Source organism: Asterias rubens, chromosome 2, assembly GCF_902459465.1.
Source record: "Asterias rubens chromosome 2, eAstRub1.3, whole genome shotgun sequence".
Lineage (NCBI taxonomy): Eukaryota > Metazoa > Echinodermata > Asteroidea > Forcipulatida > Asteriidae > Asterias > Asterias rubens.
This window is the reverse complement of record NC_047063.1, coordinates 573,829-587,356: the sequence shown is the minus strand read 5'-3', so window position 1 is coordinate 587,356 and position 13,528 is coordinate 573,829. Positions and strand designations below refer to the sequence as shown.

Below are 13,528 nucleotides of genomic sequence, written 5' to 3'. Positions count from 1 at the left end.
CCGATAATGATTATCCAGTGAACTCTATTCCATGGGGGTATTCCTTATTCAACTTTCACCACACATCGAGCACAACGGAGATTCCCTTGCATCCAACATTGCATGCACGCTAGTAGCACAAACCTGCATTGCATACTACATGCCAGTTTATCTGACGTCTCGATTTCACAGGGAACCAGTCTAACACAATTCATTGAACAACAGAGGGCGCTGTTGTCAAATGCCCTTATATGGTATCGGTCGTTTTGTGAAATGACGGACGAATCGAGTTTCCAAAAGAATTTGCCGAAATAAAGACGCAAAGATATAGAGCATCTGAAGCGAGATTTTTGTAAGGCCCACCTGGTATTCACTACCCACTTTTATATCTATTTCACTTGGTACATTCTGCCAGACCTGTTTTCTTTCTGGTCTGGAGCTGTTAGGTTAAAGTTATCGAAGCGGTTAGATGATTAGCGGTTAGATGATTAGCGGTTAGATGATTAGCGGTTAGCTGATTAGCGGTTAGATGATTAGCGGTTAGATGATTAGCGGTTAGATGATTAGCGGTTAGATGATTAGCGGTTAGATGATTAGCGGTTAGATGATTAGCGGTTAGATGATTAGCGGTTAGATGATTAGCGGTTAGATGATTAGCGGTTAGATGATTTGCGGTTAGATGATTAGCGGTTAGATGATTTGCGGTTAGATGATTAGCGGTTAGATGATTAGCGGTTAGATGATTAGCGGTTAGATGATTAATAGCTTACTGAGCCACCTCCTGGTCCATACTGGGTGATTGTTAAGATTGACTCTGGGGGAATAATACCAGCTTAAGGTTATTGTTTGGTTCAAGGAGGGGAGCTATGGTTGTTGACTGGACAACAATGGCCCAAAGGGAAACAGTATGAAGCTGGGCCCGTGCATCCAGTTGCTCACCTGGTTTTAAGACACTGGGTGGGATACCAGGGAGTGGTTTGTTATCAGCCCGCCATGATGGTTGCTGGTGTTGCTTGGATTTGTGAATTTTAGTTATTTGCATGCTGATCATGCACTTTGGGATTTGCATATGGTCTAAAGTAAAAAAGAACATTCTAATATTTGCAAATGTTGTTTTATATTTTGATTATGCAGGACCCGATTATTAGGGAAGTCACACCAATGATTGGTCCACAGTCTGGTGGCACCCTGGTGACCATCAAGGGTACATCCCTGGATGCTGGTTCAGTCATAGTGGCACACATAGGCGACTTACTGTGTGTGATTGAAAGGTAAATCATTTACCATAGTTCATATACTAAGGTAAAGGTTGGTTTTACTATGCAAGTTTGAGTGGTAAACCGTCAACTTTGCTTATATACTGTCAAGGCAGTGATTAGTCTCTGCAAGATTAATACCGTTTACCACGTATTTTAAATGGATGTTAAATTGGCATCAGTAATAAAGAATGTTATTTGGTTTTACCCTCACACATATGTGTGTTAAACAATTAAGAGTACCTTCCCATTTCCTGAGACAACAATGCGTTACAACATTAAATTAAATTATTAAATTGTTGTTGTACCCACTGCTTAAATATCACCTCTAGCGACAGGGTAAGCTATGTGGTATAGTGGTAAGACAGCTGCTCTCTGCTCCAGAATGGCACAGTTGGGGGTTCGAACCCACCCAAGTAGTTTAATTGTGCTTAACACACATTATAATTATTTAGAGCAGACATTTAAGACCTATGAGTAGAGACTGAATAAAAAAACAGTGCACAATCGGGGTAAAACTTCATTGTGTATTAAATATCTGCATGGTTTTGTTTTTTGCATCAGGGACAAAGTTAACGACAACAACATGACGTGTCTGACATCCGGAGCCTTAGAAACTGGTGAGAAAGATTTTACAGTGCTCTTTGATGGCTCAGAGAGGAACACCTCAATGATGTACAAGTACGAGATAGATCCTACAGTGGGGAAAGTGGTGCCTTCAAAGAGTGTATTGGCGTAAGTCTAAGCTAGTTTATTGTAGAGATGCTTGCCAAGCTTATGGATACATGTACAAAAACAAATGCACCAACACTTTGTGTGTAACCACAGTGTCCATGATTTGCGTCAACGCTAATATCTGATACAGGAGCTCACACATGGGCATTAACCAGCAAATTCCATATTCTATGTTGGGTGTATTTTCCCCTTAGATTAAAAGACATTTTCCATGATATTGCTTTTAATGCTGTCATTTATGATTGAAATGTATTAGTAATTTGAAAGCAGATCTTGAGAAAAATGCAGTTTAAACAGTCTGTATGTCGCCATGCTTTTTACACGTAAATGAACAGAACATGCTAAAATGCTATAATATTCTCTATTAATAAAAAGAGCATCTTCAAAATGTCTTTGGATTTGTTTGGCTCACCAATCCTATGTCATTGTGTGATGTATACTTTGGCCAGGTGGCAAGAGGCTGTTTGAATCTTATATTTTAGCAGAGTGTAGTGTAAAGAACTAATAAGTCTGTGGTGGATCAGGCACCAGTATGTTTCAAAAGTTAGTGTCAGTTCAGGAAGTATTTGAATTGATTGGTTGATTGATTGATTGATTGATTGGTTGACTGATTGAATGATTGACTCATTGATTATTTTACAGAGGAGGAAGAGTGGTGAAAGTCAACGGAACCAATCTTCACATCATTCAGAAACCTCAAATTCTGATTACCGTCGATGAGGAAGAATTGAGAGGGGTAAGAAAGTAAAATTATTCTTCATTTTTTTTTTTTTTTTTTTTTTTTCTCACTTCAATCAATTTAACTAAACCGAGCATTTAGTGCTTTACGTGGTGTTTGCTGTACCCCCCCATTTGTTCTTCGCAGTGTGTTTGGAGTCTCATGTACCTGCTGCTAGTACATAGAATTGAAGGATTCTGCTCTAGAAAAGCAAAGTTTGTGGGTTCTAATCCTACCCAAGCGCTTTGCATTTCAATTTTGTGACAGAACTTGGGAAAATTATTTGAATATACAGTGCTTAACTCTATGATCTTAAGTGTACCATTTATTGTATGAACATATGAACGGTTTACTAATTTTTGCAAAAAGGCAATCCCCTCAAACAAAAATCACAATAGCTACCTCAAGAGTCTTCTTTACACTTCTGAGAACTGTGTGGTCCTGCAATCTTTCTTTTTCTTTTTCATTTTACTAATATTTTTTTTTATGGGGGCCCCTTCTACTTTTCAAGATGTCATGAGCGTGTGGACAAGTTTCCTTTCCCAACTATGTAATGTGTGTATAGTGTGTAGATGTACTCGCCACATGATATCTTATTGCAGCCTGGTAGCCTTTGTCTATGGATGATGTTGTATGGTCAGGCAGTAGGAGGGTTAACTATTATTATTTATTTGTGTATCTCTTGATCAGGATTGTACAGTGATGAGTGAAACCTCCATGAGTTGTATCACCCCAGCAGTGCAGCTCCCTAACAGTAGCCAGACTGACTCTCCTACCAGAAGGCGAAGAGCCGCAGAAGATGGAGTCAATGTAACCACCGGATTCATAATGGATGGAGTTGTAGGATTGAGAAACTGGTGCAGCGATCAGACAGCGGGTTGCACGCCCATGGAGTACGTCCAGAATCCTGTCTACTATGGCTTTGATCACCCAAGTTACGGATACACTGATGGAACTGGCATAAAGGATGGGAGCAAGCTGCAAGTTCGTGTGAGTACCTTGATGAAGTACAGATTCAAATCTTCAAGCCTCTCATAAAGCTGCTTAAGCAGAACATGCTTAGCAGAAATGAGCAGGATACCAGTCACAAATTGTCACATTGTAGTTTGGCTGGTAACCTTATTCTGGTAAGCAAATTTGTTTGTGCTGAGCTATTTTTTCTGTGCTTTCAATGAATTTAGGCCCTGGTAGGAATAGATTTCCAATACATCTTGGTGAGAACCAAACCCATAAACTAATTTCTTCATCTTTTTTTTTCTGATGTGAATTTAAGGGTAATGGCATTAACTATGCCATAACGAGTGAAGAGATCACGGTGTACGTTGGGGACAAACAGTGTACCAGAATCAGCATAGGAGAAGCAAACTTGTTCTGTGATTTACCGGAAGATCAACCCCGGCCTAGCGATTATTCTGGAGAGAATGCCGTGATGAATCTACCAATTGTTACGGTCAGTAATTAGTCTTCTTTTGAGTGTCTTGAGGCTTAATTGTGAGGCGCTAGGTGGCAGCAGACATCATGGTGGTTGTATACATGAGTTCTGAGCATGCTCACAAGAACCAGGTACTCTAGCTGCCATCATTATTTGATGTGTGCCATACTTCATTGATCATGATGACATGTCAAAGTCTATTCCCAATAAACAACAAACTGACACTATACCTGTTGCAACCCTCTTTATGGAATAATGTGGCTCAGCTGTTTATATGTATCAGACTGGAGTTCTGATGGCTAAGCCATTAGGGTGTGGGTTCAAGTCCAGGTCATGACGCTTGTGTCCTTTAGCAAGAAACTTATAATTCACCAGCTAACAACACTTTATCAATGGTGTAATCAAAGCCGACCACGGCCACATTTTAGAACTAAAACCGCAGAGGGCAAGAAAGGGCAACGATCATCAGTTCAAAATACCAAGCATCTCATCTACCATCTACGAACAATCTTTTTTTCCAAGAACACTGAAATTATGGGATAATCTTCAACAATCCCTCATAGGTTCCAAATCCCACCAAATCTTCAAAAGCAATTACATTCACAATCTAGGCCTAAACAACAACAACAAACCGAATTAGACGGCGCTCTCCTGACCTCCTTGTTAAGTTCCCCAGCGGAAGTTTTAGGAGGAAAATCTACCAAGTACCAAGTTAAAGGCAGTGGACACTATTGGTTATTACTCAAAATAATTATTAGCTTAAAACCTTACTTTGTAACGAGTAATGGGGAGCTGTTGATAGTATCAAACATTGTGAGAAACGGCTCCTCTGAAGTAACAGAGTTTTCGAGAAATAAGTAAATTTCCCCAAATTTGATTTTGAGACCTCAGATTTAGAATTTGAGGTCTCGAAATCAAGCATCTGAAAGCACACAACTTCGTGTGACAAGGGTGTTTTTCTTTCATTATTATCTCGCAACTTCGATGACCGTTTAAGCTCAAATTGTCACAGGTTTGTTATTTTATGCATATATTGATATACACAAAGTGAGATGACTGGTCTGTGACAATTACCAATAGTGTCCAGTGTCATTAAATAATCATTATGTTGACAGAAAAACAATCTATGCCCCTACCTTCACAAGCCTCATTATTTGAATATACACAAAAACTTGCACAGTCTGTTGTCTTTAGCTTTGCATATATTGTTAATAATGGAAGATATTTTCTGTTTACAATCAGGTCAAACATGGAACCATAGACTTCACCATAGGTCCCTTCAGATACTCTACAATTCCCTTGCTAATCATCATAATATCTGTCATCTGTGCTGCTGTGATATTAGTTGCAGTGATTTTGGCTGCCGTGTTAGCCAGGAAGTCTGCGGGTGCCTCAAAGGAGGTGTACAAATGTCTGGAGGATATTGACAGGGTTCAGCGAGAGCTGGGAGAGGATATGAGGAGAGGTGAGTTGGGTTCAGGCTTGGGATCAGGGCCTTATGTCATGTAAGCTTTCTAAGCAAAGAAAAATTATGCTTAACAGAAACTGGTAGAGCCAGAATTCCATAAAGTATGCGTTGTTACAACTGGTGCCCAACTGATTTTATGCCTAGCACAGAAATTTGCTCAGCAGTATTATATGCTTTACAGCTTTATGAAATTGGGCCCCCCGCTGTTAGTTGGGTAGGAGATAGGGCTGAGGTCAGGTGTTGATCCTGGGATCAGACATTGGGTCAGGATTGAAAGCAAGCTAGTTATCGGGCGTTGGATCAAGCCAGTGATTAAGCTGGAGATTGGGCTTTTCATAAGTGTTGGGATGAGGAGAGTGTGGGTCAAGTTGGGGGTTAATGTAGGAGTCGGGCAAGGAAAACAGCCTTGGCATCTAAATTAGGATCTAGCTTGAGATGCAGCTTTTTAATGTAGGAGTCGGGCAAGGAAAACAGCCTTGGCATCTAAATTAGGATCTAGCTTGAGATGCAGCTTTTTAATGTAGGAGTCGGGCAAGGAAAACAGCCTTGGCATCTAAATTAGGATCTAGCTTGAGATGCAGCTTTTTAATGAGGTTTAGATAAGATTTTGGTCAAAATGCTTTTGATAACATAGGGATCAGGCAGGGGATCAGGATTGGAGACAAGGAAGGGATTCAATTTTAGATCAAGCTGTTCCTAAGGCTAGAAATCAGGCTCAGGACCAAGCTTGAAATGGGGTCGTTCATAGACCAGGGGCTGATTTCATCTCAAGACAAATGGTCAGTATTACCATAGTGATATGTATGGCAACATTACTTAGTGACTACGATCTTTATGCAGTTACGCTCAATCTTGGTTCTTTGTGAAATCGGCCCAAGGTGCTACGGTGCAATTATCAGCCACAGCCAGGAACATTGGGGCGAACCCCTTCTCTTTTTGATAAGTGCACTGGGTTATTTTACATGTGTTACACAACAATTGGACCAACGGCTTTACGTCCCATAAGAAACCTCAGAATGCCTGTTTTACTAAATTCCAAATAGCATGATGTTTACCATTTGAATTGTTTGTGTGAGCAGCCTTTGCTGAACTTCAGACCGACATGACAGACTTGACAAGTGATCTGGAGGGCCTTGGAATGCCATTTGTCGGCCAGCGAGACTATGCCACCAACATGTTGTTTGTTGCCTTGGAAACAAAGCCAATGACCTCTGACCCAGTGGTAAGTTTAGGTAGTGACCTGAGATGAACTCTTAAAAAATGTTATGTATTTTTGTTTTATCTGTCTGGTAATGGTACCAAGAAATCTAACAAAAGTGCCTCAACCCAAAGGTGTGAGATACATATGAAGAGAAGATGATGTTGAAGAAATGTCAGATGAAGATGTGGGAGGAAAACCTCAACTGGGGTAAAACTGTGTGCGCTTTGGCTTGATGGGTACTTTACACCACGGAACAACGGAACCCACAACATTTGTCTTTTTTGTATCATGGACTCTGCAGAGAAATCTTTTGGAAAAGGAAATATTAGTACTGAGAAAACAGTTCTAATTACACATCGGTGTCTTGGAAAAACACAAATAATATTCGTCATCCCCAATGCAAATTTAGAATCTTTACCACTACAAGGGAAATTATAACAAACCTCTGAAACAATTGCTGGACTACAGAGATGCCTTTCATTTGTTGATAACTACCTTTTTTACTTATTGATAGAATCCCGAGGAGCATGTTGAGAGAGCGATGAAGAAGTTTTCTGACCTCCTTGGAAATAAGACTTTCCTCCTGACAATCATTCAAGTCTTGGATGCAGAGAGAGAGTCCAAACTGCCAGTCAGGGAGAAGTAAGTTGAGTTCATAATACCTTGTAAACCCTTATAAGGTGCTAACAAATTGGGTCTCAGAATTCATCACTGCAATAACCTATCTTTCGTCAATGGGTCATTGCAAATCTTTATCATAGATAAGCAGTTTTTGACTCTCGGCTGAAAAAGCCTCATGGAGAAGTGCATTTTTTACTTGAATTATTCATTACTGAATGCAAATATTAAGTTTAAAATTGTTATAAACATGCTCCGTTATGGCAGAAATATCACGCCTACTATATCCTGTATTATCTTTCCACTGCAAACCATGAGTGGACATACCAGGTTTGTGATATACCAAGATACGCTGTGAGAACGCACTCTCCTTGGGAAACTGTAGAGGGCTCACTGTATTGGGGAAACGTCTGTATTCATGACAGTCTTACTTCATTTTGAATAATAAGAAACATCTTTAATGTTCCTTTTCATGTTTTTTTGTGGTTATTTTCTTTCAGGGCAGCAATTGCTTCTCTACTCACAGTTGTCATGATGGCCGAGAATAAACTGGGATACCTCACCGAGTGAGTATTGTGAAATGAATTCTCTCATTGCAAGCCTTGGATTTCATCTTTGAGAGCGTCGAACCGTTCTCTGTTTTCTAAGGGTACTTTACATTTGGAAATCTAAAAGTCTATAGGAAGCTAATGAAGGGGCACCCGAGTGTACAGTACTCAGCACACACGTTGTGCATCGGAAACCAAATAGTGTTTGATTTATTGTTGGTTTAGGTGTTGTATTTCCTTTATTTTTTTATATTTTTGATCACTACATCATGTTTGTGGTACCCTGTAGGTTACATGCAAGGTGTAATTCTTTTTTTTTTTTTTTTTTTTTTTTTATTTTTTAGGAATAACCAATAAACAAAGCTATTTAATGAGGGTGAGAAAAAAAAAATTAAAATAAATTGTAATAATGTTGTTTTTAATTGGTGTTTTGATACACAGCATACTGTTCAGTTTGATGACCCAAATGGTTCAAGACAGTTTGGATAACAATCGACCAAGGACGCTTTTCAGACGGTAAGATTCTGCCATGTTTTTATAGACCCTTCTCTTGCAATGTGGCAGAAGTGCAATCTTAACTGCAAAAAACTATGACCATTTATTACTGACATTGAAAGAAATTATGGCCAGAAATAAATATTTGGAAATAAAAGGAAAGGTCACTATCTGTTGTTCCTTTTAAAGATTGCAAGCTCAGCACCTGCTCAATTATTAAAATGGAAAACATTCATGTTATGTATCGGAGGCTAAAACCATTGTGCTTCTTAACCCTAAGAACATTTTGTGCTTAGGATAGCTGAGAAAGTTTAATTTTAATTTTATTGTTTTGTCAGAACGGAGTCCATTGTGGAGAAATTACTGTCCAACTGGATTGCTTTGTGTCTTTATGATTCTGTGAAGGTAAGACAAATCCTCACTTTTTGACCCTAGTAGAGTCTCTTTCAAACGCTAACTGGTAATGCGCCACACACGCACAAGTAAATAGGTGAACAGTAGCTTTCAATAGATTGTAAAATGAGTGTCTGGGAACTTTAAGTACTAAAATGCAGTGAGTAGTGGACTCTAGGGGAATGACTTAAAAGATCTGGGGTCGATTTCACAGAGAGTTAGGACTAGTCCTAAGAGATATCAAAAACGTACGGCTAGTCCTAAGTTAGGACTAGTAACTCGTCCTAACTCTTTGTGAAATCCACCCCTGTCTAACAATGCATAAGATTTTCCATGGGGGAGCCTCGCACTATAGGCATTTTCAGCCAACTTTGAAAACCTGTTGCTGCCCCAGTCTGACAAGACCAGGCCTGAGATCTACCCGCAATGCGCTTTATGTTCACCAAAGTCATTTGCCAGTTATGGGAGCAGGGCCTTTTCCAACATAGCACCAAGACTCTGGAATTCGTTTCCTGAAGACTTCATCACAAAATGCACAACATCACACTCTTTCAGCAGACACTTAGAACACACTTTTTCAGGCTTGCTTGGCCGACTATTTTGATAATGCATTATCTTAATTTGTTTTAGACCGGTTCCTTTGAATGTTTTACTTGAAAGTGTGCCTTACAAATGCTGTATTATTATTTTGATTCCATATCCAAGGATTACACAGGCTACCCATTGTTCCTTCTGTACCGTGCCATCAAGTGTCATTGTGAGAATGGACCTATGGATGTGATCTCAGGCCAGGCTAAGTTCACTCTCAGTGATGAAAGGCTTCTGACTGAAGATGTTGAGTTCCGTGAGATGGTAAGAGTATATATTGCTCGATATGTATCAGTCTTTCCACTGTCTGAACCGTTGATAATAATATAATAATAAAAACCACTTTGTATATAGCGCTTTTCACACCCCTGGTGTCTCAAAGCGCTTCCAACATTATTACCAAAGGTCATTGGGCCTTAATTCATTCCTTAAACCATTCAGCTCCATGGGGAGTATACAGCTAAATCGATCACAAGAACCATCTCTGCCCTCACAGGTACCCATTTACCCCTGGTTGGAGAGAAGAAATTAGAGTTAAGTGCTTGCTCAGCGATCTATAACACCAGACTCTAGGTTTGATGTTTGTGATTGGCAGAGTGTGGGTTCAAAACATGAATGTAACACTTTTTTGTCCGAAACCGGGGCTCAACTTCATAGAGCTTCTTATTGACATTAAGAGATCTTAGTGGCTCGTATTTTATCTAAAAATGATTGTTATTATTTTAATAAACTTAAAAGCCATCATGCAGCTACTTGCCCTTAAATGATATTGACTTTTCTTTTGTTGATAAACAAACGGCCTTGGTTGGCATGATAAACAAACCGCCTTGGTTGGCATGGACAGAGCAAAAGAAAGGTCTATATATGTTAAAATGTATATATTGGATTGAAATGGCATACTCCCCATTTCTACAGACTTTGACTGTCATTGTGAATGATGCTGATGGGGAGACTAAAGAAGTCAAGGTGCTAGATATAGACTCCATCTCACAAGTCAAGGAGAAGATCTTAGATGCCATCTTTCGCAACAAACCCTACTCCACCAGACCCAGTGCCAAAGAGGTTGATCTTGGTGAGAACTTTTATTTGTAAAGATATTTACATGGTGCTACCACAAGCCTCTCCTGATTTTGAGTTGTTGCACCACTAGGGCACAGTTTCACCGAGCTGCTTAAACAGACAATATTCCTTAACAAGTTTCTGCTTAGCAAAAATTGGCATTTTGGCTGGTAACCATATTCTGCTTAGCATAGTTTTAATGTGCTCCGCTACTTTTGTGCTTAAGCAGCTCTATGAAAAGTAGCTCTTGTCAGAGCCAACACAACTTTTTAAAAAAAATTCTACGGTGCTACCACAAACCTCTCTTGAGTGTGGGTTAACACCACCAGCTCTTGTCAGAGCCAACACAACTCATATAAGATATTTCACGGTGCTACCATAAACCTCTCTAGATTGTGAGTTGTTTCACACCAGCTCTTGTCAGAGCCAACACAACTCATATAAGATATTTCACGGTGCTACCATAAACCTCTCTAGATTGTGAGTTGTTTCACACCAGCTCTTGTCAGAGCCAACACAACTCATATAAGATATTTCACGGTGCTACCATAAACCTCTCTAGATTGTGAGTTGTTTCACACCAGCTCTTGTCAGAGCCAACACAACTCATATAAGATATTTCACGGTGCTACCATAAACCTCTCTAGATTGCGAGTTGTTTCACACCAGCTCTTGTCGGAGCCAACACAACTCATATAAGATATTTACATGGGGCTACTGTAAACCTCTCTAGATTGCGAGTTGTTTCACACCAGCTCAGTGAATTTCAATGCCCCTTATTTTTGACCGCGCGAGGGCGCTATAAATAGTATTTTGATCACTTCCGGGGGTACACGCGATTCGCCCTGCACAAATTAATAGGCGTTCTGTCACTTTTGTTGCGCCGTAGTTTCAATTTGCTTTAGATGTGGATTATAACGGCTCCTTTAAAAGTCTTATTGTCTGTGATGGATTAGATGTCTGTGGTTATAATGTGTTCCAATCTTTAAAAACTGTTGAAACTGCGTATGAATGAATATACCCCCGGAAGTGATTGAGAGCGCCCTCACGCGGTCAAAAATATGGCCCATTGATGAGTAAATTTGTTGTTGTTTTTCCTTTCAGAATGGCGAAGTGGAAAAGCTGGACACATAATTCTACAGGATGTTGACCCCAACAGCCCAAACCTTGAAGGTTGGAAAAGAGTTGGCACACTGAAGTACTTTCATGTAAGTCCCACGCTTGTAAGGATGACAATAACTAACCACTTTGCATCAGTAGTCCTATATTTTCCATTCCTCCGGGCTGTCTTATTTTGTTGAGCATAATGAACCCTGGTTTGACAGCAGACAGTCAACAAAGGTTCTGATAAAAGAAGCAAAGGGATTTGTTGTTTTTGTTGTGAGAAAATATAATAATAAATAATGATAAAATTTGGTTTTTATTTAGCACTTTATACACCATGTCTCAAAGCACTTCCAACATGTATTACCCTGATCACTTGGCCATGTCATCCTTAAACCATCTCAGCTCCCTGGGGAGTATACAGCCTGTGCCACAAAATTTGAGCACACTAAGCTAGACTAACCACAAAAACCATCTCTGCCCTCACAGGCACCCATATATCCCTGGGTGGAGAGAAACAATTATAGTTAAGTGTCTAGCTCAGAAACACAAGTGTCATGACCTGGATTCGAACGCACACTCTACTGAACAGAAGCATCAGAGCTTGAGTTCAGTGCTCTTATCCGCTCGGCTACGACAGCCACATATGAGTATTATGTGTTCATCGCTTGCCAAACCTAGGCAGGGTTGATAACTAGCCATAGTTGCTGGACTCCTTAGAATACTTGCTCTTACCTCCCGTTGGGTCAAATACAATGATCAACAATGTTGGTAAAGCTGTCTCCTGTTTGAATGGGGACAGTGTAGCGTATCATGATAGTTTCATGCCTGTTCACTCTATCGTTGGAATTTCCAGCTTAACATGCACAGCAGCCGTCTAATTGAGGGTTAGACAAATTTGGCTATCAACCTTTGGACTCTAGCTTTTGATAATTTTCTGCCAGTAAGATATTCCCCATTACCCTTATCCAAATTACATTACAATGGTGTGGTGCTGCAGTCTATAAGAACCTTTACACGCCCCTCCTCCCCCTCCCAAATCCTAAATTTCTTGTGCATTTTTATGAGCAATGACCGCCTACACAGGGGGTCTACAATGAAGTGTAGGTGACCTGAATGATGAAGCATCTACTGCTACATGAGCAAAGGTACAATAATGTTTTCTGTCCTCTGTACAGGTCCCGAACAAGTCCAAGATGGCATTGGTTTCTGCACAGGCAATGTCTTCACAGTCAAGCAACTTCTACTCCCAGGAAAGTGCATATGGTAAGATCAACAGATAAGGATTTAGTTGAATTGAGGGTGCTGTGCAAGGGCTTTATGTAAATGACCTGCAGTCGATTTCAAGAAACGCTAGGATTAATCCTATCTCGTGTTAGAACAAGTTACCCGTCCTAACTTAGGATGAGTTGAATTCGTCCTAACTTCTTTGAATACGAAACTGAACACGTCCTAAGTACTAAGATTAATCCTATGTTGGGAAGAGTTTGGTGAAATCATCGGCTGTCATGAACATTTCCCAGCGCACCACTGAATCGTTGTTATTAAAGAGAACAGAAGAAGATCCTCTTTGGTTTACTAAACTATTTTGTCCCCAAACAAAACTCCCATCACGATGTCCCAGTAGTTGTCTTGTGCCCTGACTTCATGTCTTTTATTTGACTCCACAGCCAATGTTGGTTTTACAGGTGGCCGCTCCAATCGCTTTACAGTGGTAGAGGCTGACCCAGAGGACACTGCCAGGCTATGGCATCTGGTAAGCACACTTTGTAGCAATACAGGGAAGGTTTGGGGAAGCCTTTCATGTCATGAGATAGAGAATTAATGATGTTAAGTGTTCTTCATGCTTTCCAAGGCCATGGTCCAATTTCATAGAGCTGCTTAAGCATAACTGGGTACTAGTTACCAGATTAAGGTCACCAGCTTCAATACAA

The 13,528-nt window shown here is 40.1% G+C and overlaps 1 protein-coding gene across 2 annotated transcripts in view; it reads left to right on the top strand.

Moving 5' to 3' along the window:
• The window catches only part of LOC117305117 (plexin-B-like), a 43,478-nt gene that overhangs the window by 23,178 nt on the left and 6,772 nt on the right, over positions 1–13,528 (top strand). For both annotated transcript variants that reach the window (XM_033789885.1, XM_033789875.1), the window contains exons 17-32: positions 1,114–1,250; positions 1,800–1,970; positions 2,613–2,706; positions 3,379–3,678; positions 3,962–4,138; positions 5,363–5,585; positions 6,668–6,810; positions 7,304–7,431; positions 7,908–7,973; positions 8,397–8,471; positions 8,789–8,855; positions 9,549–9,695; positions 10,347–10,503; positions 11,595–11,698; positions 12,773–12,860; positions 13,265–13,350. In XM_033789885.1, coding sequence (XP_033645776.1) covers positions 1,114–1,250; positions 1,800–1,970; positions 2,613–2,706; positions 3,379–3,678; positions 3,962–4,138; positions 5,363–5,585; positions 6,668–6,810; positions 7,304–7,431; positions 7,908–7,973; positions 8,397–8,471; positions 8,789–8,855; positions 9,549–9,695; positions 10,347–10,503; positions 11,595–11,698; positions 12,773–12,860; positions 13,265–13,350 — 2,163 coding nt within the window. The remainder of the gene's footprint in view (positions 1–1,113; positions 1,251–1,799; positions 1,971–2,612; positions 2,707–3,378; positions 3,679–3,961; positions 4,139–5,362; positions 5,586–6,667; positions 6,811–7,303; positions 7,432–7,907; positions 7,974–8,396; positions 8,472–8,788; positions 8,856–9,548; positions 9,696–10,346; positions 10,504–11,594; positions 11,699–12,772; positions 12,861–13,264; positions 13,351–13,528) is intronic.